Raw genomic sequence first — 26392 nt, forward strand, 5'->3', positions numbered from 1 at the left:
AAAAAACAAATTAGGTCAAATATAGAGAAGGCAGAGATCCAAGGTTAATTCAACTTAGTCAGTTAGGCTGACAAGTTAGAGGAGGGTTCAGTGCGGTGTCACTACCAGCAGGGCAGTTCAGAAGCTCAGCGAGGCCAGAAGCAGCACAGCAGGGTTAACTGGGGGAGCTGGGGGCCAGCGAGCAGATGAAGTTAAAGTGAGGGGCTCTCCACAGTTGAGGAGAGCTGGATTAGGAGAGGGCTACCTCTAGGAAGGGGCAGTCAATCCACCAAGAGCCTTCCGGTCTCTTTGGACATGAAGCAGCAGGGACGCCGCTGAGCACGGCAGCCCACGGGCAGCAAGCTGGTGCCAGGGGCAGGGGACCACCCACCTTTCCAGCAGGAAGTCTCACTTTTCTCCCTATTTTGCACAATCCTCCCATCCATGGTGTTGACAGGAGAGTCCATCTCATTCTCCCAGCCCAGCTGACCATGGAATTCCACCAGGAACATTCTGTTTGTCATTCTGAGCCCTGAATTTTGGGTCCCCACACAACTGGCTGGGAAATTCCAAAACTGAGGACAAAGCCACCTTCTTGTGAAAGCTGGGCTAGGTGAGTAGCCCTGCAGCCCTCTGTGCCTGGGTGGTTGGCAAGGGGTAACTCTGCCATCTCTACTGGGTAGGACTGCAAAGGACAAGGCCTCCCCAGTATTCCCATGTTTCCTGACTCCAGAAGCTAATGCTATAGGCACTGCTGCATGATGATGCGCCATGTCCAGGCACTCTGTCTCTGGGGCCTCACCCCCAGGAAGCAGATAACACAAGGATCTGCATCCTGCAGAACCATACATAACTTGAGCCTCTCTCACTCCCAGCTCCTTAGGATCTTGTCAAAGCCCAGCGGAACCAGACACTGGCACTGGGCTGTCCATTCCAAAGAGACACTGATGAGGAGCACAGCAAAAGGAGGGGCAGAGGATAAGATGTCCGCTTCCACTTGGACATTCTAGCAAGAAGCAAGGAGGCCTGCTCTTGAAGCTTTCCTGGAAGGGCATCTGACCACCTGCTGGAGCACAGCCTGCAGGGGACACGCCCACATCTTGGCTATTCGAAGCTTCTGGTCTGAGGTGTAAACTCCGCCTGCCAGCTCACTGGAGGCTCCCAGACCTGCTCATCTCAGACACACACTCTCAGGCATGAACAGCCCTTGGGAACCACACACCGATCTCGTCTTGTTGCTGCCCCACTAACCCACTTTCACAGACAGCTGTGTTAGAAGCGCCCTGTGTCCTCTCTGGCCTCTCCCGAACCGAGAAGAGCGATGGTGACAACTAAGCCGAGAGCCCAGGCCAACATTCTGGACAAGACAGCACACTAAGGCCAGGCCTTGGCCACGGGAACAACTCCCTACCATATTCCCATCAGTAGCTGGCTCACAGGGACCTTCCCAGCAGGCTTAGCTGGGAAAGCAGAGAGCTATCTGGAAGGCCAGAGAGAGGGACTGGGCTAATGAGGCGAGTGCCCGTCAGTGGCAAGGGGGTCGGGCCAGGCTGTGCGATTGCCACACTCTTGGATCACTGGCCCTGGGGCCCTGGGGACAGACCTGCAGCACACAGGGCAGCTGTGGTCACCCTCTCTGGCAGACTAGGCTGCCTTTTGTTGGTGGTGTTTCTCAGCCTCCAGTTTCTCCACCCGTTTGATTTCAAGTGGTTCAATTTGGTCTTCTGTTTCCAGTGAGAGGCCCTTGGCAGATTAGACTGTTTAACTAACTGGGGAAGTCTCTCCCTTCTCTTGGGGTCCCCACAGAGAAAAGACTTGGAACCACACTTGGGTGGGTAAGCAAGCATCTGACAGAAAGCGCTTTTGGAATCGTGGTCCTCGGACAGAATGGCAGGTGGCAGGTAAGGTGTCAAAACAGAGGCTTATTCCACCAGCTCCCAAGGCAAGGCTGGAGCAAGGCACTGCTCCCATCCAAGGGGCCTCAGGAACTGATCTAGCATCAGTCCTGCACAGGCCGAATGGCACAGGGCCTTTGCCCCAGGATGCTCGGCCAAGCCTTCCTGGGGGTCTGGTCCATCTCACCCCACCGCACAGATAGGCACCAAGCAAAACAAAGCTTTGCATGGGCAACCGATCATGAGGGAGGCTGGAAGCAAGCGAGTTCTCAGGGGGTGTTCAGGCACATTAGGGGGTGCAGCACTTTGCATTAATTCTAAGCGGGCAACTCACAGACAGCAGAGGCCGTCATACCTGGGATGGCCGTGGGCTGGGCCGAGGTCCTGAACACGAAGTGAGCCGCCTTGGACTTGCCCTGCTGGTTCTCTGCCACCACGGAGACCTCGTACTCGGCGTTCCAGTCCAGGGATCTGAGCATGACATGGTCGCTGCCAGACGGGAGCCTGATCTCGGGCTTCCACTCGGAGGACAGTTTCTGAGAGGAACCGGCAATGGAGGAGGCGGAAAGGGGGAGAAGAAGACACCAGTGAGCTGAGAGGAGAATTCTGGGGAGACCAGCTATCAGGAGGGACAGAAGCGAGTCCAGAACCAGGAATGCAAAAGAATGGGAACACCAATCACAATTATAGGGCCGGCCTGGGGAGCCCTAGGGGTCGTGCAGATCAGATCAGTCTAGGGTCTTCTTTAAAGACAAACACATTGGGTGGTGGTGCTGCTGGTGGTGAAGGCATGGGGCTAGGCTCCCAGTGTCCCGTTACCTTCATGTGGGACTCAAGCACCAACTCCACCGCTGAGCTTTACTCTAGGTCACTGATAGGCATAATAGCGTGAAGGCCATCCAAGAAGAGGACAAAAGGACCGTGTCTATCATTCTACTTCAGGCTGTTGCTACAATTCAGGTATGTGACTTACTGCCCTGAATAGTTTTCTGAGAAATGAAAACTTATCACTCATTGAGCACCTACTATGTGTCAGACACCAAACTAAAGGCTTTCCATACCTTTTCTCACTAGACCTCTAGAACATGCCTCCAAGGGGCTTGCTGAGTCCCTCACTAATAAACCTGGTGGTGGGGAAGTAAGAGAGAAGTCAGAGGACTTCCCAAAACCATCCTACCAGTTAAATTGAAGCCAAGTGCATCTGGGCCCAGAGCTGAGAACTTTCCTTTTCCTAGCAGGGAGTTCAGCACACATCGGTGGAAGGGAATTGAATTTTCTGTTCCAGTAAAGAGTAACTGGGTGTTTATAACTGCATCAGAAGTGTTTCAAGTATAAATTCTGCTGTCAGGCCATTATCATGGCACTCAGGGTGCCTGCAGAGCACTGCCAAGGCATAATTTGAAGCTGGGGGGTTTGGGCGTCCATTTCTTTCTTACCAAATATGCTTCCTAGTTACTTCTTTATTTTTTATTATTTATTTTGCCTCCAGGGTTATTGCTGGGGCTTGGTGCCTGCACCACCACAAATTCACTTCTCCTGGAGGCTTCCCCCTCCTTTTGTTGCCCTTGTTGTTTTACTGTTGTTATTGGTGTCATTGTTGTTGGATAGGACAGAGAGAAATGGAGAGAGGAGGGGGAAGACAGAGAGGGGGAGAGAAAGACACCTGCAGATCTGCTTCACTGCCTGTGAAGTGACTCCCCTGCAGGTGGGGAGTTAGTGCTCAAACCAGGATCCTTATGCTGGTCCTTGTGCTTCACACCACATGCGCTTAACCCGCTGCACTACAGCCTTACCCCCCCTAGTTACTTCCTATCTGTTTGCCAGCGAGTAGTTTGTTCTGGGTGGGAGTTTACAAAGTTCAGTGGCTCCAAGGCCTGGGCTGGGCTGAAGAAGCAACAGTGATGTAGAGGAAACACAACAGTTGTGGAAGGAGTCCCCCTGGGGAATGAGGGTGGCCAGTGGCACACCCGTTAAGGGTACATAGTTCTAAGCACAAGGACCCATGCAAGAATCTGGGTTCGAGCCCTCCCACACTCCCCACCTGCACAGGTACACTTCACAAGCAGCAAAGCCAGTTTGCAGGTGTCTATCTTTCTCTCTCTCTATCTTCCTCTCCCCTCTCAATTTCTCTCTGTCCTATCCAATTAATTGCCACCAGGAGCAGTGGATTTGAAGTGCTGGTACCAAGCCCCAGTGATAACCCTGGAGGGGGGAATAAAAAGGAGGTGGAGGAGAAGGTGAAACCAGAGGAGGAGGAGGAGGCAGCCTGGACGCTTTCTGAGAAGCCTGCAGGTGATCCTGGGGCTGCATAGTCCAGCCCCTCCTTGCCTCTGGCCTGTCTATAAGCTGAGCTTGCCTGCACACTGACAGATGGCTGGCATCGTGAACAAGTTGAAGATAGCAGCAAGGTCTCTTGGAAGGGGGTCCGAGTTGAGTGGGAGGAAGAGTTACTTAAAGCCAAATTAACTGGCTTCCTACACAAAATACTGCATACCAGCCAAAGACATGCATTCAGAAAAGTAATATTGTGTACTGGCTTCCAGAAAATACTGGGCTTCCAGAAAAGTCATGATGCATTTTTGCACAGGAAAACATAGGAAAGATATGTCATGACTTTTCCAAGAACTCCATAATTCACTTGGATTGTACATAGCTTTGCCATGGAGATTTAGTCATCTGCTTTTTTTTTTTTTTTTTTTTTTGGTTTGTTTTTCCTTTCTCTGAAAGTTATCATTCCTTGGCAAACATCATTACAAAACCTACAGCTAGTATGTAAAGCAAACAGTCCATAAAGTAAACAGTATCAATAATACACAGGACTGAGTAGAGTTTTCCAAGTGGAAGGCAGAAGCCATAAGACTGTTGGAACTCTGACAGAAACTCAGCATTATAGGAACAACAAAGTAGACCCCTCTGTGGGCCCCCATAGGACTTCCTCAACTTGGATCAACAACAGTAGAGAATGTTCCATCCTCCGAAGGGAGGCTGGACAACATGCTCTATGCTACACCTGAGGAAGATGGGTTCTGATATTGGGGCAGCTTGGAAGGTTCCTACTCATGACCACAGAATGTGAGCTCAAATCTACAGGGATGCAGAGGTCACATAGGCTCCTAAGCTGAATGTGGGCCCTAGACCAAATCAAATAGATGGGGTTTACAGTCAACAATATTTATACCCCTTTCCCATATTAGGGAGCTACTCTCTTCCCTGATCCAGCTTTCTGTTCCTTCTCCAGCCATGACATCATCTCCCCAGACAATAACTTGGATCCACCCGTATATCAGATTTCAGGTTCAGGAAAAAGAGAGAGAGAGAGAGAAACTAGTATAGCCATAGGCCCTTTGGAATATAACTAAAACATGCCTACTAGCTTTCTACAAAATGGAGGACCCCCCCAACTCTTCTTCTGCACTATTCCAGCCTTTAAGCTCATGATTGATCAACAATTTGTTTGGCTTTGTATGTTAACTCTTTTTTCAGCCACCGGGTTCCAGATGCCAGCATGATGCTGACCAGACTTCCCTGGACAGACAATCCCACCAATGTGTCCTGAAGCTCCGCTTCCCCAGAACCCCACCCTACTAGGGAAAGAGAAAGACAGGCTGGGAGTATGGATCGACCAGTCAACGCCCATGTTCAGCAGAGAAGCAGTTACAGAAGCCAGACCTTCCACCTTCTGCATCCCACAATGACCTTGGATCCATACTTTGAGGGTTAAAGAATAGGAAAGCTATCAGGGGAGGGGATGGGATACGGAGTTCTGGTGGTGGGAATTGTGTGGAGTTGTACCCCTCTCATCCTACGGTTTCGTCAATGTTTCCTTTTTATAAATAAATAAAAAGGAAACTCAGCATTTTATTCCTGTTGTCTCCTTGATACAGGCCTGTCTATGACAGCCACAGAGGCTCTTCTGGAAAACTGACAGCTGAGGTGGCCCCAGGTGACCGATGTTTTCACTATAAAGATTAGTCATCCTGTATAGAAGCCTCTGGGCATTGGACACCTTCCTGAATCTTTGCATAAGCTGAAGCTAATCTTACTACCTTGACAAGCTTTGTTGTACCCATTAGACAGATGGACAAATGGACGCTTCAGGAGACTGGGTGAGCTATTCAGGCCCTGTGTTGGCCAGTGGTACTTCTGGCACTGGAATATCCCATCCCGCCCACTCCATCTGTATGTGGTGGGCTGGGGACCACCAGCCTACCTACTCCACAGTGAGGGAGACACAGGATGCTCTCACACAGCCAGAGGGCAGTCAACTGAGGCCCTTCCTCCAAGGTCAGGCTTTGCAAATAAGAGGGGAAGGGCTGAGTGGACAAAAGGAATGACCCCTGGTTCTATGCTGGGCCCAAACTGTAAGATTAACCAGATGAGACCTCATGTATCAATCTAGTGGGGCTGGTCAAAAGGCAGAGAGGGAGTCTAAGTCAACTTCCCAGTAACAGCCTTTCTTGAAGAAAGAAAACAGCTCTCTGGTTCATTATGTCTGTTGGTTCCAAAGCCTACTGAGAGGCTATTCCCACCAGTCAGCACCGGATTGAAATCTCTCAGCAGTGGGCTGTGCTAGGCAATGATCAAGAGTCATTCTACAACCAAAAAGGGAGTTGAGGCTGAAAAACTGACTAGAAATCTTAGATGGGGATAAGCGCATCAGGAAGATGCGGCTTGGGGTCAGCATCTGGGTTATTAGCAGGCTGAGAACAGCTCATTGAGGGGAGAAGAGGCAGGTGGTTTCAAGAATGAAGGTAGTTGGGGGTTGGGCGGTAGTGTAACCTCCTCCCTTGATTTCTCTCTGTCCTATCCAACAACAATGATATCAATAACAACAACAATAATAACCATAACAACGATAAAACAAGGGCAACAAAAAAGGGGACGAAGAATGAAGGTAGTTGGGGGTTGGGCGGTATTGCAGCAGGTTAAGCACACATGGCGCCAAGCACTACGACCAGCATAAGGATCCCGGTTTGAGCCCCCGGCTCCTCACCTGCAGGGGGGTTGCTTCACAGGCAGTAAAGTAGGTCTGCAGGTGTCTGTCTTTCTCTCTCCCTCTCTATCTTCCCCATCTCTCTCAATTTCTCTCTGTCCTATCCAACAACAATAAACAACAAGGGCAACAAAAGGAAAAAAATGGCCTCTAAGAGCAGTGGATTTGTAGTGCAGGCACCAAGCCCCAGAGATAACCCCAGAGGTAAAACAAACAAAAACAAAAACAAACAAACAAACAAAAACAAAGAATGAAGGTAGTCCAGGGTAAAGGTTCAGAGCCTGGTGTCTTCCTGAGTCAGACAGAACTGGATTCAAATTCCAGTTCACTCAGCTGTGTGCCACGGGTGGTGGTGGTGGTAGTGGTGTGTGTGTGTGTAGGTACTGACTGTCTAAGGTCCCCTACTTTGTCTATAAAGCTGGGATAATTGCCAGACCCACTTCCTATGGCACTTATGGAGAGGCCGAGCACAAAATCATAGAACCTGCTCCATAACATGTACTTATCAAAAACTGTGATGATTAGAAATAAGTATATTGGGAGTCAGGCGGTAGCGCAGCGAGTTAAACGCACGTGGCACAAAGTGCAGGGACTGGCGGAAGGATCCCAGTTCGAGCCCCCGGCTCCCCACCTGTAGGGGAGTCACCTCACAGGCTGTGAAGCAGGTCTGCAGGTGTCTGTCTTTCTCTCCTCCTCTCTGTCTTTCCCTCCTCTCTCCATTTCTCTCTGTCCTATCCAACAATAACTACAACAATAAAACAATAAGGGCAACAAAAAAGAATAAATAAAAAAAAAGAAAAAAAAGGAATCAGTATATTTACAAAAATTCAGGGTGATGGCAAAACCATTTCCTAGAAGCAGAAAAAGAAAACAAGCAACCATTGCCTGAGCTGGTTTACCGCCTAGACATATTTGTTCATTTTTTGCCTCCAGGGTTATCGCTGGGATTTGTTGCCTGCACTACAAATCCACTGCCCCTGGAGGCCCATTCTTTTTATTTACTTATTTATTTATTGACAGGACAAAGAGAAATGGAGAGAGGAGGGCAAGACAGAGAGGGGGAGAGAAAGACAGACACCTGCAGACCTGCTTCACCGCCTGTGAAGCGACTCCCCTGCAGGTGGGGAGCGGGGGGCTCGAACCAGGATCATCATGCAGATTCTTGCACTTCATACGATGTGTGCTTAATTCGGTATGCTACCGCCTGGAGCCTCCTCCCCTACCTAAACATTTTTAAATGAAGGGGAACACAAAGCATAATTGCTGAGGATCAGTCTGGGGATTTAAAAATTCTCTTCAGGGCTTCTGAGCCCCGGAAAGACACAGAGCAAACCCCTCTGTCCTGCCCCCTACCCCATTGGGCTTCCTGTTTATCCACCCCGAGATTGTGTGTCTCTAGGTTTGGGGGGTTGTGGGGTGGCAGGAGTAAAGGCTGGGAAAGGTACTTACCGCTCGGTACTTGACCAGGTAGTGCCTGATGGGGGAGCCACCGTCGTCCTGCTTGATCAGATTCACTTTGATAGAGTTCCCATCCTCACCCATCTGCCCTTCCAGTTTGGGTGCGCTGGGTTCCCCTGAAACAGCCAGTTAGCCCACATGACTTTTCATCCACAAAACAAAGTTCATGCTCAGAATTCGGGGGGGGGGGTGAGGGGGGTAGTATAGTAGTGAGATGTGGCTGTGTTCTTGTCTTGGCTTTCTCAGAAATTTAAATGGTTAAGCAACAGACATAAAACTTCCCAGTTCTGGTTAAAACTGTCTAAATTGAGAACGACATTGGGGGATGTTCTGGAAAATTCCCTCCCGTTAGCACAGTCCTTTGACCATTTTAGATATAAGCTCTCCCCTCCCTGCTTTTCTCTCTCCGGGGGCTCATATTTCCATTTAGCTATGTTTACAACCACAGATTTTACCTTTGTAAGCTGCCTGAAATATGGGGTAACATACCTGCCGGGGTGGGGCAGTAGTGCATCTGGTTGAGCACATGTTACAATGCACAACAACCTGGGTTCAGACCCCCGGTCCCCATCTGCAAGGGGGAAAACTTCACAATGGTGAAGCAGGGCTGCAGATGTCTTTCTCTTCCTATCTTCCCATTCCCCCTCTAGATTTCTGTCTCCATCAAATAAATACATATAAAAATAATAAAATCATCTTTTAAAAAAGTTACTCCCATAAAATTTCTAAGCAGTGCACTCCTTCCCCTGAATACTTGACTCATCATAGGGTCCTGATTTCTGTGGGCAGGAGGGCATGATGGTACATTTTGTGACCAGTTTTTCAGGAATCTGATAATACCAAGAGTCCAGCTATGATGACATAAAGCACAATTTGCCAGAAGCCAAGTGTCTTTTAACCTAAACTTCCTTTCACTGCCCTGCATTTGTGTCTCAACTCCTTGAGTGACAGACCTTGGCACCTCCTCCCGAAGTCCTAATCACCGAGTCTTTTTCTTTGTGACGAGAGAGGAAAATGACTCGATTAAAAAAAAAAAAAACAACAAAAACAAAACTTCTCTGCAGTGCACACACAGCCTGTAACTCTGAAGGCCCAAGGTCAAGGAGGAAGATGAGCTTGGCAGTGATGAACTACCAGGGTTGGCATGACCTTTTCGGCAGTGAGACACTGAATTACTTTCAGAGCAGCTATTTCATCAGCACATGCTGAAAGCAATGAGGTGAGAGGGCATGTGGTAGAGAAGTTACAAAGAAGACCGCCAGGCTTGGGGCTCTTGTACTTCCTGGGGTGGCTACCTCTGTATTTCATGACTTGTGGCAGAAAGTTTGAAGGGCTTCTAAGATAGTCACCTTCTGGGTGTGGGGTTCTCTGGCTTGTCTTCTGGGAGACACACCCACAGACATTTAGGAGAGCCAGGAAAGGCTTGTTACCAGGATGTGGCCCTAATCACCCCAACGTGTACCTTTGGCCTTTTAGGAGAAGCCTCCTACTGCAGAAGCCAGTCTGACCCAGTCCTCATTTTGCTAGCGGTTTCCCTTCCTCTTTGAAAACAGAAAGTTCCTAGTTGGCACAACCTAGTCGTTGATTTTTTTGGATCCAGAAGACTAAGTGTTTTCTACATCATGGAACAGTAATGGTATTCCTACCAAATCATAGAAATGATCTACTTTTAGACACCAAGGGAAACCTGTACTTTGGGAAGCTCAAACTGACCAAAAACTTTGCTTCTTTCTCCTTTTGAGGTAAGGAGGGAGCAAGTTAGAAATGCAGACGCTCCTGATAACAGGACGCCAGACCGGTGTGCGTGTGTGCTTAGGTGGAAGAAGAGAAGCCACGGGGAAATACAAGAGCCCCAACAGGGAGAATTCATCATTGTTACGCCTGACAAAGTACTTAGGCAAAGCCCTGCTTGTCATCTGCTTCCTTTTATGGGTAATTTGGGAAAAAAAGAAAACTACAGAAATAAAAAGGTAAATGAACTTCAGGGGAAGACTTGTCCTATTTCACACACACCACAGACAAACTGCTGGATCCAATCATTCAGTGGGAATGATTTGGAAATTTGGTTTCTGTAATGCCACGCTATCAATATATATGCTGTTCAAACATTTAGAATGAATTGGAGGGGCTGAGAGGTATCTCACCCAGTAGGGTGACAGCATGAAGCCCTGACACCCCCAACACCACATGGGAATACCCTGGATGGCACCAAGGAGTTCCACTGATGATGGAGTGGTGCTGCAGTATCTCTCTTTTCTCTCTTTCCCTAAGTAAATGATGATAAAAGTTAGATCTGGGAGGCCTTTCAGCAGTATCTTGCATCTTCAAGGCTGAGTTATTTATTCCCCAATGAGCATAAAAAAAAATTAAAAGACACTTACTTAAAATTAAAGCATTCAGATTACTCTAAGTCTCAGACAGTAACTGAGTTATGCATTATAGCTTTATCCACATGTCTTTCTCATTATACAATATGCCCATTGTTAAAAAGAAATACAAATGGCGTGCATTTCAGAGTAAGGGCGGATCTGTATACAATCTCCAATTCTGCAGGGATGCAGGTAGAGGGCACTAGAGTCAAACTTTTACAGTCTATGAATTAGGACAACCAACTCATCCCAGGAAACCCAGAGCTTTCTATTGTGGTCTCTGAAAATCCTGCTTCTGGACAAACCCTGGGTTGCAGGCCAGCTGACTGGGTGATGACTTGTGACTGAATAGAGCTGGACATTACTGTTGTAACTGTCTGTAAGTCAGTACTGCAACATTGGCCCTTTGATGCTTGGTGTATTTGCCTCAAGAAGGGTGTTTTCATCAAGGGCCTAGTGATCCTTCCAATACACACACACACACACACACACACACACACACACACACACACACACACACACACACACACACACATCAAGGGCCTAGTGGCCCTTCCAACACACACACACACACCAGACAAGGTCCCTCTCTTTTTAGAGGGCCTCCTTGGAAGTGAATGACAGGCAGCTAATAGTTGCTTCCTTTCTGCACCCCCCACATGAGTTTCCAAGGATGATTCAATACTGTAAGCCACTAATCATTGCTGTGTGTGTGTGTGTGTGTGTGTGTGTGAGAGAGAGAGAGAGAGAGAGAGAGAGAGAGAGAGAGAAAGTGTGTGTGTGAGAGAGAGACACAGAGAGAGAGAGAGACAGAGAGAGTGTGTGTAGGGTTTTGAGGGGGTGTCTCTATTTAGGAGACACTTTCTGAAGTTTGTGGTGATTCCTTTAAAAATGGACGCTAAGGAGGCCCCAAAGGTATGTGGCTCTGAAGAAGACACAGCTGGCACACAAGTGATGTCTAGGGTTCTTCCTCGCTCTGATTTCACAGTGACAGGAAAGTCACTGAGGTAGGACAGATCATCCAGACAGCCTTGGATATTTTCACAAAATACAGGATGTCCAGGAAGTCTTAGGGAGATAGACCCCAAGATTACTAATTTTATATCTTAGGGGAACAGAACGGACTATTTTTGTTTGGTTTTTTATAAATTTTATCTTAAAAACCTCCTACCTCTGCAGATTCCAAGTGTCCTCAAAGACAAAGGAACAACAATAACAATAACAATCCCTCCAACACATCCCTGTAGAAATTCACAACCCTGAAACTCGCCTATCTTGGGATGTGTTTTAATAAAAATAAAATAAAAAAGAAAAATCATATATATTTGGAAACACAGAAGCTGCTAAGCTCCATATCACAGCTAGTGTGTGGCTTGAACATTTAGCAAAACTAGAACACTGTAATTTGTTATTATTTTTATCTGGGTTATCCCTGTGTTTTCCTAGCGTGGGTGGAATATTTTCTCAGAGAATTCAGAGCACTTTCAATCAGATAATATCCAGATGTATCATTCAGAGTGTTCACATATGATTTATGTCTATCCATTTAATAAATGTCTATTCACTACTGTTGGGTATCAGGTTGTCTCGTGAAGCGCTGGCATTTCAAAGGTGTATAAGTGAGGCTGCAAGATGGTATACCCACACATTACTATGAGCAAGGACCCAGGTTCAAGCTCCTGGTTCCTCTTGTAGGGGGGAAGGTTTATGAGTGGTGAAGCACTGCTACAGGTATGTCTCTCTTTCTCTCTCTCTATCCCCCCTCCATTTTCCAATTTCTCTGTCTTATCAAATAAAAGAAAAATAATAAAGGGGAAAAATGGCCACCAGGAATGGTATATTCATAGTGCAGGCATCTAGCCCCAGTGATAACCCTGGTAGCAATTAAAAAAAAATAGTGAATTAAGTCACTTCACAGAGCTTTTGTCCAACTCTGCCTATGCCACTTGCTGGAGGTACACCAAGAGGTGGGAAGAGCAGTATTTGTTTCATCAAGTGTCGTATTCACTTTTAAATGTTTGCTGTCTGCCATCTTTAGAGAGCTGAGCAGCAGTAAAGAAAGGGCTTCCTGGGGTTCAGGGTAGTGTAGTGGGTTAAGTGCATGTGGCACAAAGTGCAAGGACGGGGGCATAAGGATCCCGGTTCAAGACCCTGGCTCCCCACCTGCAGGGGGCATTGCTTCACAGGCGGTGAAACAGGTCTGCAGGTGTCTGTCTTTCTCTCCCCCTCTCTCTCGATTTCTCTCTGCCTTATCCAACAATGACAACATCAATAACAACAACAACAACAACAAAAATAAATAAATAAATAAAATATATTTTAAAAAAGAAAGGGCTTCCTACTCCCTTGAGGAAAGAAGGTCCCAGCCATGCCCCGTGGGGAGAGGCAGGCACTGAAGAAGCTGACCCTGGCATCCAGGAGGCTTGCTGCTGTATTGAGCGTTAGGAGGGGAAATTATTTAGAGGGCCCGATGTGCACTCTGTTCTGAGATGGCTGCTCTGATTGAAATCATTATGGGTAATTTCAGCAAAAACCAATAGCGTAATTATTTGTAAGCGCCGGCTTCCAATTCTGCAGCCATCGGCAGGTCGCTCCCGAGGAACCCCCTGGGGTTAATTACAGCCTCTGAATTTAGCTTTAGCCAGGAGTCAAATTTCCACCCCCACAAATATTTTCTGTGAAGAATCAAAACAGCTGTATGTTAAAAATAAACCCTGCTAATAACAAATAGGATATATAATATTGCTGGTATTTTCTGGAAAATGTAAATCACGAGTGCAAGAGAAAAAAAAAGTGTCATGGAGACCATAGGCAGTCAGAGATAGTCCAGGCAGGTCCTATTGACCCCTGTCCCCCCAGTAAGACACCCCCCCCCATTGGAATGGCTGTGTAGCTTTCACTTCATTAGCAGAAGCCCTGTGTTCACGGATTCATTATTCTGAATTTCTCAATCAATATTACAGCCAGTCTAGGGTATTTGATCATTGATTTGTGAAATTTAGAAGGAAAGAAAGATTTGGCTTGTCAAAAAGAGTCCCAGGTACTAGGAATAGAATCTTCTGAACAAAATGCCAAGGGCTCAAAAGGCACCTTTATGATAGTCTTGGCTGGGGCTCTGTCTGGTGTCACCCCTTCTGCTCTCTCCCATGGGGGTCTGCAGAGTTTAGAGATGTGTGGTCTATCTAATAATGGATGGAGGGCCTACATTAGGACCTTCTCCTTTCCCTCCCAAACAGGATTTAAAAATCCTGGACTCTGTGTATTCCAACTCCTCCTTGGTTGACCACTTCTTACCGATAGATTTCTGAAACCTGTGTACGCCCACCTTCCTCTTACAGCTCGTGGAAACCCAATGGGTGTGATTTGGCTCTACAACTATGAAGTCTATTTGGTTTGCTCACATTTACAGTTCCACTAAGAGGTGGGAAGTTTGATGAGCCCTTTAGGGATCAGCAAATGACCTAAGGGAATCAGGACTTCTGGCTCATACACCAGGAACTCCCCTTCCTGAAATGGAGGTGTTTTTTTGTTTTTTTTTTAACACAGTGTGGTAAGCAAACAGAATTGAGCAAATCTATGCTGTCCATAGTTATGGCCCTTCGAAACCTTCCTACTGCAACCTTGGCATCCTATGTGACTAGTCTAGGGATGCCAAGCAGGAAGCACAAGGATGGCCATGTATCTGTCTTGAGCACTGCTCCCCAAAGCAGACCTTGGGGGGAAAAGTGTACCGTTTCTCCTGAGTTCTTAACTGCTATGGATTTGCGTGTGTTGGTGTGACCTAGTCCTTGGCGCCTGGGAATATTGGGGCACAAAGCAAGTGACACCAGGCATGGTTACTTCCCCAGCTTCTGCAGAGAAAGGATGTCCATCTCTCTGTGGCCCACCCCATAGTGCTGTGGGTCCCCAGGACTCTTCCAGCATCACTTTTCCCAGGAATTCTGGGTGTGAGTGTATGTTGGGGTGGTGGTGGAGGTGGTGGGGAGGAGGCAAATGGCAACATAAAGCACAAATTAAACAGCAATAAATGAACTCTGACAGACTGAACCACAGGGACACCGACTCCCTGCTTGTGGGTGTCATGAAAACACCACCAGATTAATTGATCAATTATCTTTGTTTCATCATCTTCAAAAGCAAATATAACCACCATGGTATGGCTTGTGGTTCTGGGGCTGCTCCAGGCTGAGGAAGTTAGGACAGAAATAACTGCAATCACCAACAATTAACTTGGGGGCTATCCCCAAAGCCACAAGGGTGTGTGTGTACATATCTTCCATGCTATTTCATGGGTATTAGATTCAGTATGAAGAAGTATTAAGAGTATGAAGAGGCTTCTGAGAGGGTTCCGGCATCACACTGCCAGTCCCCAGGGGAGTGGGGGCTCTTTCCAGAGGCTTCATCCCTACCCACAGGGTTGGAGTCACTGTCTGGCTCTTGGGTCCCACATGCTAGCTGGCTTTCTGCTCTGGTGACCAGTGCTTCAGGAATCCTTCAAAACAGAGCCCCTGGTGAGAAGGCTAAGACCAACCACCCAAGACATTGGCAATCCAGACACACAGCTGTAAAAAAAATTGAGAGGGGAGTGGAGGGGATGGTTAGTGATGTTTTCGCTCTAAGGAGGAAGAGTAGGTGTTAAAGAGAGTTTAGTTTATCATAAGCATCGGTTCCTAGTAGGAGGGAATGTCAGTAGCTAAAGGAAAAAAAAAAAGGTCATTATGGAGATGGGGGGGCATGCTCAGACATGCAGCACAATGACAGAGGATGCAGGGGGGGTTTCTCATCTCATACATGCTGGGGGTGGGGCAGGTGGGGGGTGTCCCATTTACACAGAATCCTCAGCAGCTACTGGGGTCACTAAGGAGGAAGCCACTCCTGATGTGCCCCATGCCATGCTGTTAAGTAGCCTGGCGTGGAGGTGCTTTTGTCCTCCTGGGATAGTGGTCTAAGCTCCTGTGTCAGAGACCTAGATCCTAGATGGGAAAGGAAGCCAAGTTCCCTGGTGCTCTGTGTCTGTCTCTACCCCCTTCTGACACAGTGTTGCTGGTGGGAGGACTCGAATGGAACCCAAGGCACAGAGAAGACCCAGCACAGACTGTGGGCAGGTGTGAGGGGAATATGCATGTACAAAGTGCTGTATTTCACTGTTGACTGTAAACCAATAAGCCCTCAATAAAGAAATTTAAAAAACATAAATAAACCTCCCTCACTGAGACCCAATCCACCTTGAATCCTGGTGGTGTCCTGAGAAAGAGGTGATACTGTTAGGAACTAGGCTTTATGTCTTTCTAAAATACACTTTATTCATGCTGACCTCTCCAGTCCCTGCTTTTTGTGGGTCATCTGAATAACCAGCTCTCTCTCTGTCACTCTGCAAATTGGGGGACCTGGATCGATGGAGGTCAATCAACCTTGGAATTCTTAAGGGCCTTAGGAGATTTTTTTTTTCTTATTACAGGTTTACAGGTCATGCTTTTTTTGTTTTTGTTGTTGTTTTGTTTCCAGGGTTACCCCTGGGACTTGGTGCTACAAATCCACTTCTCCTGGAGGCCATCTTTATTGGATAGGACAGAAAGAAATTGAGAAGGGAGGGGAAGATAGAGAGGGATAGAGATAGACATCTGCAGACCTGCTTCATCACTTGTGAAGCAACCCCCTTACAGGTGGGGAGCTGGGGGTTCAAACCGGGATCTTTATGCGGGTCTTTGCACTTTGTTATGTGTGCTTAACCCAGTGCGCCACCACTGGATCCCCCGCATCGCCCCCCACCCCCTTTCTGACAGCTGAGGTGTGTGTTTCTAGGGCAGCTGCAGTAAACAACTTCAGATGCGTCTGGCTTTCTTTACATGCCAGGAGGCCTCTCTTCGAGGTGTAGAGTAGTTTCTGACTCATTAATCTTGCACTTGGCTCTTATACTGAAATGACCATACTTGGCTTTTTAAAAAAGAAATGAATGCACCTCTACCCTATGTCTGTAAGATGATTTTGGATGGATGGTGGTGGGGGGGATGGGGGACACAGCACAGGCTCTTCCCCAGAATGGCCTCTGAGCAGTCACCACTAGTTGGAAATGAACCTGGTCCCTTTTAGGGAAAAGAATGAAACAGTATTTGGACAGGGAGGAGAGAGGACATGGGATTTAGAAAATCTTAGGCCCTTCCTATCCTCTGCCCTAAGAACCAGGGCTTGAGATGATTTTTTTTTTTAAAGGCAGGTCAAAGCTGTGAGCACATCAGCTGTTGCGTTGCTCCTGTCACCCAATCTTCATATCAAACATCTCCTTTCATAAACAAAGGTGGCTTCCATCCAAGATCCCTACTGGGGAGTCTGGCCGTAAATGGGACTAAATTGGGGCACAGTGGCCATCCTAGAAAACAGAAATTGTCCAAGGTGGCCAACGTGTAGGGTGACTGAGAGGGACCAGACACAGGGCTCACACACCGGGGGAGGATGGAACAAAAGGACAAAGCAGGGACAAAGGACATGCAAGCCCAGCTGGGGATGGTTTTGTTCCTGTGGATGTCGCCCAATCTGTTCTCAGAGAAGCGAGGTCCCATGGGTGGGCCTGCATGCAAGGCCACACCAAGAGAGGTTACTGGTGTTAGTTTTGCAGCCTGCCTGGGTCTCAGCTTGTGATGGAAGGTGCACATTTGTAGTTTGAAGAGAGCCCAAAGCGCCTGACTCCCAGGAATCAGTGTTTTTGTCTTTCCTGGGGGGCTGGGGTGGGGTGGAGGGGAAGCCAAGAGCAGAGACTTCCACATCTGGTGATGGCGAGTGAGAACTGTTTTCACAAGGTTTTGGCAGTCACAATATTAACTAAATTATTTTGTCACCGCTATGTACTTAATTAGGTGATCTTTTTTTTTTTTTTTTTTTTAACCTCCTTTGCTACAAAGGGTCAATCATGTACTTCTGGATTACCCTGCAGTCAGGGTAATTGCTGAGTGACTTCTGCTTTGATCCCCTCCCTCCACCCCTGCCTGGGGGAGGGTCCCTTCTGAAAAGTGACACCTCAGCAATCACAACCAAACTGTTCTAATTCTCGAAAGCTCTCATTTTTCAAACTCCTCAGTTGGCAGGGAGTTTATGGAGCTCTCTCACTGGCTCAGAGCAAATACAACCTTTGCAAGGGATGCATTTCTCTCGGTAGTGTTTTAGTGTTGTAAATAGAGACGCCCGTCCACATTTCCACCGAAATGTGACTCATTTTAAAGTGACTGGTTTTTCCTCTTTTAAAACAACTGGTTAAAGCTGAACAATAGTGCTGTCAAGTTAATTTACAAAACTACTTCCTGGGAAACCATTTTTATGAACTCTGGTGGAAATTCACATCTGCAAACTGATGGGGACTGAAGTGTCCTTTTTTTTTTTTTTTTTTTTTTTTTTTTTTTTACTTTTTTAAACCAGAGGCAGCAGTTTGCTTGGTCAGATTTCTTGAAGCAAAATCTCAAGCCAAAAGTTGTCATGTTATCAAATTACCATGCTATGGCTGTGAGGAAGAGTGGGTTCTAGATGTGAATTTTAGCAGGAGAGGAAATCTCTTAAATGGCTTCATTTGTAAAATCCAAGAGATTTTGGGAATGAGTGAGTGGTAGACCCTCTGTGCCAGGCTGCTGTCCCAGAGTTATTCCATCAATGAGAACAAAAAGTTTTACCTTCTGTTCACCAGCGTGGACGACATCATCAGCACCATGCAAGCCACATGACAAAGTCACATGATACGCACGCACATGATTGGTTGAAAGGAAAGTGGAGGAGGTCACATGGAAAATACAAAAAAATTAAAAACGGATGTAAACAATGGGCAGGGAGAAAAATCAACCACACACACACAAAAATTTACAGACTAAATAAAAGAAGAAACCAAATTAAATTAGCAACCTCTATAGGAGACACCGGGAGGACAATCAGACTGCCCGGAAATAGAAGAGCAATAAATCATAAAGAGCATTTGGTTAACCACGCCGGCAAGCATTAGACACAGCTGCAACACCACACATTAACAGCACATCAAGGAAATGGGAAGGTGTTCTGGCAGGACTCCATTGTCAAAGTCACTCCAGGAGACTGCTGAAAAGGGAAAGATGAAAAAAACCAAGTTGTTATTCTCAGATTCCAGAAATGTCTTGGCAGCCTTGGGAAACGGGGGGCAATAGCAGGGCATGAAGGACAAGTCCAGAGAGCCGGGAGGTGCAGACTGTGTGCTCTGGAAAGACAAAATATGGCATTCAGTTAAGAAAAGTCACATCCTGTTTCCCTTGGTTCAGTAAGGATAGGAGCTTGGCTGAAGGAGGGTTGGTTCATGCAGGCAGAGAAGGCAGCCCTTGGGGAATCCTTTCTGACTTCTCTAGTCCTCTACCTATATGATGCCAGAAGGCCTTCTGAGAAGCCCCAGTCTTGACCCACAGGGAGGAAGAGGAGCCCAGTGAGGAAAGGGGGTGGGGCAGTGGGGCAGTCACCACCTGAGAGCAGAAATGGAACCTGGGTCCAGTGAGCTGAGAAGACAGACGGGGGGGGGGGGTGAGATAGACACCTGCAGACCTGCTTCACAGCTTGTGAAGTGACCCCCTGCAGGTGGGGAGGTGGGGAGCTTGGGGCTCAACTGGGATCCTTACACCAGTCCTTGTACTTCGTTCTATGTGCCCTTAACCTGCTGCACTGCCACCCGTTCCCTTCTATATTCCTTTTTGCTCTGGGTTTTAGTAAGTTACATCCCATTCTGTTACTGAGTGACTGACTTTGTTTTTTTCTAAGGACATTATGGGTTTCTCTGCCTTAATTTTCACAGGTCAAAGAAAGTCTGGGTGAATGCCAGTTGGGAAGGGAAGAGTGAAGAAGGGCAAAGAAGGGAGGTGGGGTTATCTTTTTGCCTAGAGCATGCCAGTGTTGAAGAGTAAAAACGGAGAAAGAATTTAACCAAGGCATGCAGTCCTGCCTCACTGTCTGACAGAATGTGCATTTCTTCTGGTTGGACTTTACTCAGCTTCTGGCACATCTCGACCCAGAGAGAGCTGCAAAGATCGCATACAACTGAGAAGTCCCTCCATTGGTTTTAGTCAGGATCATGCATTCATTATCAATGTAGCAAAACCACACAGGGTGAAACCAGGTGGTATTACCTATTTTCAACCCTATAGATTGATTAATGGGGCCAGGGAAATAGCTTCATGTTAGAGCACAAGATTTGCATGTCTGGGATTCTAGACATGTCGGGCAGAATTTCCAGCTCTGCCATAAGTTTGAGTGGAATAGTGTTTTGATATCTCTCTCTCTGTCTCTGTCTCTGATCCATAAACAAGAAAGTCTTTTAAAAAGTCTGACTGATGAGTGGGATTTTTTTTTTTTTAACGTTTCTAGCCTCTGTGCCCTGGGTTCCATTCCAGTTCAGATGTGCTCCATTTTGAGCTACTGCTGAGGAATGTGTTCATTGCAAATATAAGCTGCTACCTAGTCATCATGGTCTTTCCTATATCCAGTATGCACCAGAGCCTACAATTTGGGTCAGTAGTCAAGTGCTTCAAAAGAAAACAGACTTGAACTTTCTTCTCTCTGGATGTCATTTTATCTCGGGGGCAGAAAAGGCTGACGTTTACAGATGAAACACAGGTCAGGGCAGAAACACCTAATTCCTCCTTAAGGGAAACTCTGGATCCAAGACCCTGCTTTATTTCCAGAGCTAACCAACCACAGAGAGATGCCTTAAATGTGAGTGCTGCCAGAGCGGTATGTAGCCTTTCCCCACCGCGAGCTCACACACAGATACACACCCCCCCAGCCAAGCTGGAAATGACCGGAACATCACTGATAGGAGAAAGGACACTGTTAGTGACATTCCTTTTCCAAATGCAAAACAAACAAAACCCCTCCAAAAACCCCATCATATGCATTAAACGCATGCGAGCCCACTTCACTGTCACCCGCTCCGCTCGGCAGACAAGAAGGAAACCGCCAGAGTATCAGGAATTAAGATTCACTGCAGCACGCACAGAGAGAACACCCAGAAAGAAGACCCTTCCCTGTGTTCTACAGGAGAAAAAGAATCATTTCATGCAACATTCGGGACCAGGGGACTCTTCCTTTCTCTGTTCAATTATGCATCAGAAACCTGGGTCTGGGCGGCTGGGGCTGGGGCTGTACCAGGCAGACCCGGTTTCTGCCTTTGTGCTCTGACTTCTGTGCTCATGGGATACACGCCTGTTTTCCCTATTATGCACACAGAAGCATTCCAGCCTCTCAGTCTCCCAACAGTCGTGGTCACACATACAATGCACGTGCACCAGCGGATATGCCAGGGGATTTAAGGCCTCAATGCAGAAGCTCACTTCTTTTGCACGTTACAAAGATGAGCTTGCAACGCACGATAGTTGAGATGGAGGTGGGGGGGGGGCGGTCTGCAGCTTCCATCAGGGAGAATACCCAAGTCAGGCCCTGCCTGTGCTGCCAGGAGAATTCCAGCACTTTCAGCTGGATTTTTTTAAAAGTATTTTATTTATTTTATTTTTGAGGGAGATGCAGAGAGAGAAAGATACAGAGAAACACCAGAGCACTGCTCAGCTCTGGCTTATGATGGTGCAGGTGATTGATTGAACCTGGGACTTTGGAGCCTCAGGCCTGACAGTCTCTTTGCATAACCACTATGCTATCTACACCCACCCTCAGCTGGATTTTTAATACATTAACTTGAAAGGTCCTGGCTGGGTCATCTTCTTCCTGTGGGGGCTCCGTGCACCTCCTCCTCTTGGAGGCCAAGCAGGGTACACAGTCAGGAAGCAGATCTTCTTCTTTCTCCACACCCTCCTCCCTCTCTCTGTGTCACAGGAGCCGCCTTCTCCCACTCGTCTCTTGTTCTCAGTCTTTCAGGCTCCTCTGCGTTAGGACGCGTGTGTACACACACACACACACACACACACACACACACACACACACACACACACACACAGAAGAGCACACAAAAGCTGGCAAGGAGATGCTATTCTTTTGTCTCAGCATTCCCCTAATGCCTTTCTATTTTTAACTTGAGGGTAAATTTGGAAGGGCCTTTTAGAACACTGGGTATTTTTGAAATCACCATCTCTCAGTCTTTCGGGAATGCCAGGCCACAGCCTGGGCCCCACAGACAGCATGCCACACCAGGCTGGAGCCTCCATGCATTTACAACTGTTGCTCTGAACACAAGGGGAATCTGGGACCCAGGAGTGACTTCACAACAGGCAGACGGGGGTCTCGCTGAGAGCAGCTCTGCTAGTACTCACGGGATGGGTCTGTGGCTGTGAGAGCAGGAGGTTGGGTTGCTATGGAAACATGAGGGCCAGAAAGGGCAGAGGAGGTGAGGGTGAGAATGGAGAGAAACTAAAGTCACCAAGAAAAATCTAATGGGGCACATGTGTGTGCTCGCAGACACCTGCATTCTAATATCTGGGTACATATGCCCATTTATATTTCAAGGCATTATTTATTTTTTGCCTCCAGCATTATTGCTGGGGGCTTGGTGCCTGCACTACAAACCCACTGCTCCTGGAGGCCATTTTCCTAATTTTTGTTGCCCTTGTTGCTGTTATTATTGTTGTTGGATAGGACAGAGAGAAATGGAGAGAGGAGGGAAAGACAGAGAGGGGGAGAGAAAGACACCTGCAGACTTGCTTCACTGCTTGTGAAGTGACTCCCCCTCCCCGCACGTGGGGAGTGGGGGGGAGGGGACTTGAGCCAGGATCCTTACGTAGGTCCTTGCATTTTGCGCACGTGCGCTTAAGCCGCTGCTCTACTGCCCGACTCCCAGGAGGGTGTCTATTTCTACATCAGCAGGTGCCAAGGAGGCCTAGGTGTGGGTCTTGAGCCACACTTCCTGAGGGTGCTCTCAAATCACAGGGGGTCCTTCACAAAGGAGAACAAAGCCAGCAGCTTTGAGGCGTGAGGGTGGCACACCCTGCACCTGACTCAGCTACTGGCTAATGGTGCAACCCCCCTCAAGTTAAGTTTGAAACTCGAATTAGGGGTGGGCCTGGAGTTTCCTCCATTTCCTGAGGGCTCTGGAGCCAAAGAGCAGGGCAGCCCAGTGCAATATGATCAGAAATGAGCCCAGGACAGAGCAGTTTTAGTGGTACTGCTTCTTGTGGACAAACTGAATTTCCAGACTCTAGAATGAAGTTGTTTTTCTTTTGTGGTGTGTGTGTGTGGGGGGGTGTGTGTTAGGAGCTAAGGGTGATCCTTTATTTTATAGAGCAGAAATACCAGGCTCGTTCAAGAAGGGCTAAATAACTTGCCCAAGTTCCTACTGCCAGCCAGGCACATCTGCAAGCAGGCACTGTTTATTTTCCCACAAATATTTATGAGAAACGCATGTGTTTATGGGGGACAGTGAAAACTATAGGCTCCACGATCTAATTTCCATGTGTGAGTCCAACAGCCCCAATGAAAGTGAAGGATGAAAGCGTAAAAACCGCAGAGCATTTTTAAGGATCCTGCAACACAGATATTTATCTTGGCAAATGCCTCTGGCTGCTCCAAATTCCAAATTCTGGGCCAGCCAGCTAAGACCCACAGGTGGTCAGAGTCATGTTTTGCACTTGTCTCTCTACGAGTAGGAGAGGGACGCTCTGGGCCTATTTCTCTTTTCATCTGCTTTTCTACAGCCCGGTGCAGCTTTCTTCCGGCAGAGTTGAATTATCACCTGGAGAAGGAGTGAGCATCAGGCAGCCCCCTGGTGGCTGGGCAAAGCAGCCTGCTGAGAGATGGATGAGGAGAATGATACTCACTATGTGACTGAGACAACGGAATGGGGGTGGAGGAGCTAGCAGGAGCTGCTGAGGAAAGAAAAATGAAAGTAAAACAACAAATAAAAAAAAAAAAAGGAAAGGGAAAGCGGATCATGAAGGCGCACAGACATGGAAAGCAAGCGGACACTCTGAGCCAGGCTGTGAGTAGGAGGACCTGAAGGCAGTCACAGTGGGAACAACTCCGCGCACAGGGCAGGCAGCCAGCAGACACAGAGCAGGGCTCTCCGGACTTCACACCATCAGCCTGTGCGTCTGTCAGTCCCTGGGGTTCTGGTTAAGGGATGGGCGGGGGGGATAGCTGCAGGGCCCTCAGAACCCTGACGGAAAAGAAACAGACAATTGAGCCGGACCAGCTGCCTTCATAGCATCAGACATATAGGGCACTCTGGACCTCTGCTGGCGGTGAACAGTAAAGGAGGAAAAGATAGGCTTTCTATGAATGATGTCTTCACACAGGTGTGCAATGGCCACATTTCTAGCAAAGCTCATACGCCTTGCTCTCTAACTGCATTTTCAAAGACAACAGTAAAGAACAGGGAGACGGCTCAGTGGGTGAGCACAGGGCTTGCATGCCTGAGACCTCAGGTATAGTCTCTGCACCTAGTGATACTCTCATCTCTGTAATGAAGATAAATAAAAGATAAAATCTTTTTTTTTTAAGTAAATGATAGCAGTGACCATCCTATGTCACTAAGTGTTGGCTTGCAAACTCTTGCTATCTTTTCAAACCCCACAAAATTGAATTCTCTGCTGCCCTGTGTGTGCACAGCAATGCAAACAGTGCTGACTCCTTTAGCCCCCAGTGCCCCAGAAGGGGAATATGGGAGAGAAGTCAACAATGACCAGTGTTCTGCATGTGAGTGAGCAGAAATTGTGTGTTTAGGACATCCGGGGAGCACTGAGTGGGTTTTTAGCATTTTCTTCATTGGGAAAAACAAAAGTTCACCCATCAATAATCACAAAACAGTTTTCTTTAAGAGGTCATTTTAGGAAACATTTACCTAGCTCCAGTATTGTCCTGACACCCAGGGTTTGGGCTTCCTTTTGCCTAGCAGATGAGGTGCCTCCTTACACAGGGACAGCACAATGTCACTGCAAGCAAGCAAGAGAGGTCACCCACTGGCTATGAGATTGGTCATCTGGGCAACCAGCAAGAGAGGTCACCCACTGGCTGTAAGATTGGTCATCTGGTGGAAGTGCCTGTTTCTCTCTCCTTCTCCCCCTCTTCCTTTCTTGCTCTAATTCTTTGGCTTCAATTGTTTACATGATCGTTCTGCCAAAGGGATGGAGTGGTATGTATTTCAACCACAGTATATATACATACAATGCATTAAAAACACACATGGAATGTGCCCTCTGGGGGGAGAGCTGAATATTGCAAGAGTCCCCTTTCAAAGAGCAGAGACTCAGCTGTAAACTTTATACTCTGAAAGAAGTTACAGTACAGATGCAACTTAAGAGGTAACATTCAGGCGGTGGAATTCTGGAGGGATGTGGTTCAGGAATGGGGAAAAGGATGCAGAATAAATTGAGTGTGACATCATCTGAGAGGGCAACAGCACCTCCCAAAGCAGACAGAGTTTCCAACTTTCCACCTAAGAGCATCTTCACAGCATGCAGTCTAGGTGGCCTAAAGGCACCGGAAGCAGGGACAGTTTCTCAGGAAAATGTCTAGCTGTTTGCTTGGAGTCCCAGCTTCTTCATTACCTGCAAGTACATGCAGGACTCCCACACAGAGGGGCTCTAACAGGTGAGCCAGGGCTTCACCCAGGGCTTCACCTCAGTGTCTCAGGATCAGGTTATGCTTCTGCGCCCTGGCATGATAGGAGGGAACTGTACTGTCAGTGTGACAGAAGCGGGTATCAGAAAACAACACCCTGGTTTAGCTGTTTTTGTTCAATGTTTGTACCTTCCGAGGAATGGTAGTGATGACTCAGAGAAGGTCCTTCCTAAAACTTGTCCTGAGGCCAGAAGTAGCTCACTTGAGTGTGTGTGTGCCTTATCATGTGAGAAGTTCTGGGTTCCAGTTCCGCTACCAAATGAGGACCCCGTGGGCAGCACCAAAGGAGGTGCCCTGGATGGTGGAGCAGTGCTGTGGCCTCACCCTTTTCTGTCTATCTCTCCCTCTCTTTGCTCTCTGTCTCTTAAATAAAGAATAAAAATCATTGGCCCCCGAGAAGGCCACCCAAGTGTGGAGTCACACTTGTGTGAGGTTCCCACACCACTCACAGAGAACAGAGCATGATGTTCACATCCTCGTGACAGGGAGTGTGTTCTGTCATAACTATGGTACACACTGGTCACTTCCAACTGCAGCCTTTTCCAGGATGGGGAAGATGACCAAGCCCTCACTTGAGCAACTCTAGGAAGGCTATGAAGGCACAAGGAAAGACACTAATAACCTATCTGGAGGGAGCTATGGTGCTCCTGCCTGTTCCACCCGTGCCACTTCTTCTTGCTGTAGTCCTTGAGAAAGCCTCCCTCAACCTTCAGACTGTGCTCTGTTTTCCCCATCTACAGACAGTTTGCTTTCAAATGATTTAGACTTTACCATTATTGGGTTATTGACAAAACCTGACTTCTTACCCCATCGGCAATGCCCAGGGTGGTATCATTCAGGATTGAATACAATGGAGAGAGGGGCCGCCATTTTCCAATGGGTTTCTGGGAGTCTTGGTTAATTAATCTGTTTTCATGGGAGCGACATACAAGCAACAAGATCTAGCGGTCTCTATTTTTTTCCTTTAATTAAATACTGACTTTTAAAACCTGGCATCTGTGCCTCTTTATAAGAGCTGAGTTAGCACTGGCTGAAAGCCCTGTGTTCTCTGAAGAAGTCCGGTGCCAGTAACCCTGATTGAGGACTGACATGTCAGTGACTGGTAGATACTCAAAAAGAGTCCTCATCCTCACATTACTCTTTTC

At 47.5% G+C, this 26392-nt stretch overlaps 1 protein-coding gene across 12 annotated transcripts in view; it reads right to left on the bottom strand.

Moving 5' to 3' along the window:
* Window positions 1–26392, bottom strand: part of NCAM1 (neural cell adhesion molecule 1) — a 356688-nt gene that overhangs the window by 13849 nt on the left and 316447 nt on the right. For all 12 annotated transcript variants that reach the window (XM_060180061.1, XM_060180055.1, XM_060180060.1 and 9 more), the window contains 2 exons: window positions 8317–8441; window positions 2230–2410 (listed from right to left, as the gene is read on the bottom strand). In XM_060180061.1, the coding sequence (XP_060036044.1) occupies window positions 2230–2410; window positions 8317–8441 (306 nt within the window). The remainder of the gene's footprint in view (window positions 1–2229; window positions 2411–8316; window positions 8442–26392) is intronic.

The sequence above is a fragment of the Erinaceus europaeus genome, chromosome 20 (assembly GCF_950295315.1).
Source record: "Erinaceus europaeus chromosome 20, mEriEur2.1, whole genome shotgun sequence".
Classification (NCBI taxonomy): domain Eukaryota; kingdom Metazoa; phylum Chordata; class Mammalia; order Eulipotyphla; family Erinaceidae; genus Erinaceus; species Erinaceus europaeus.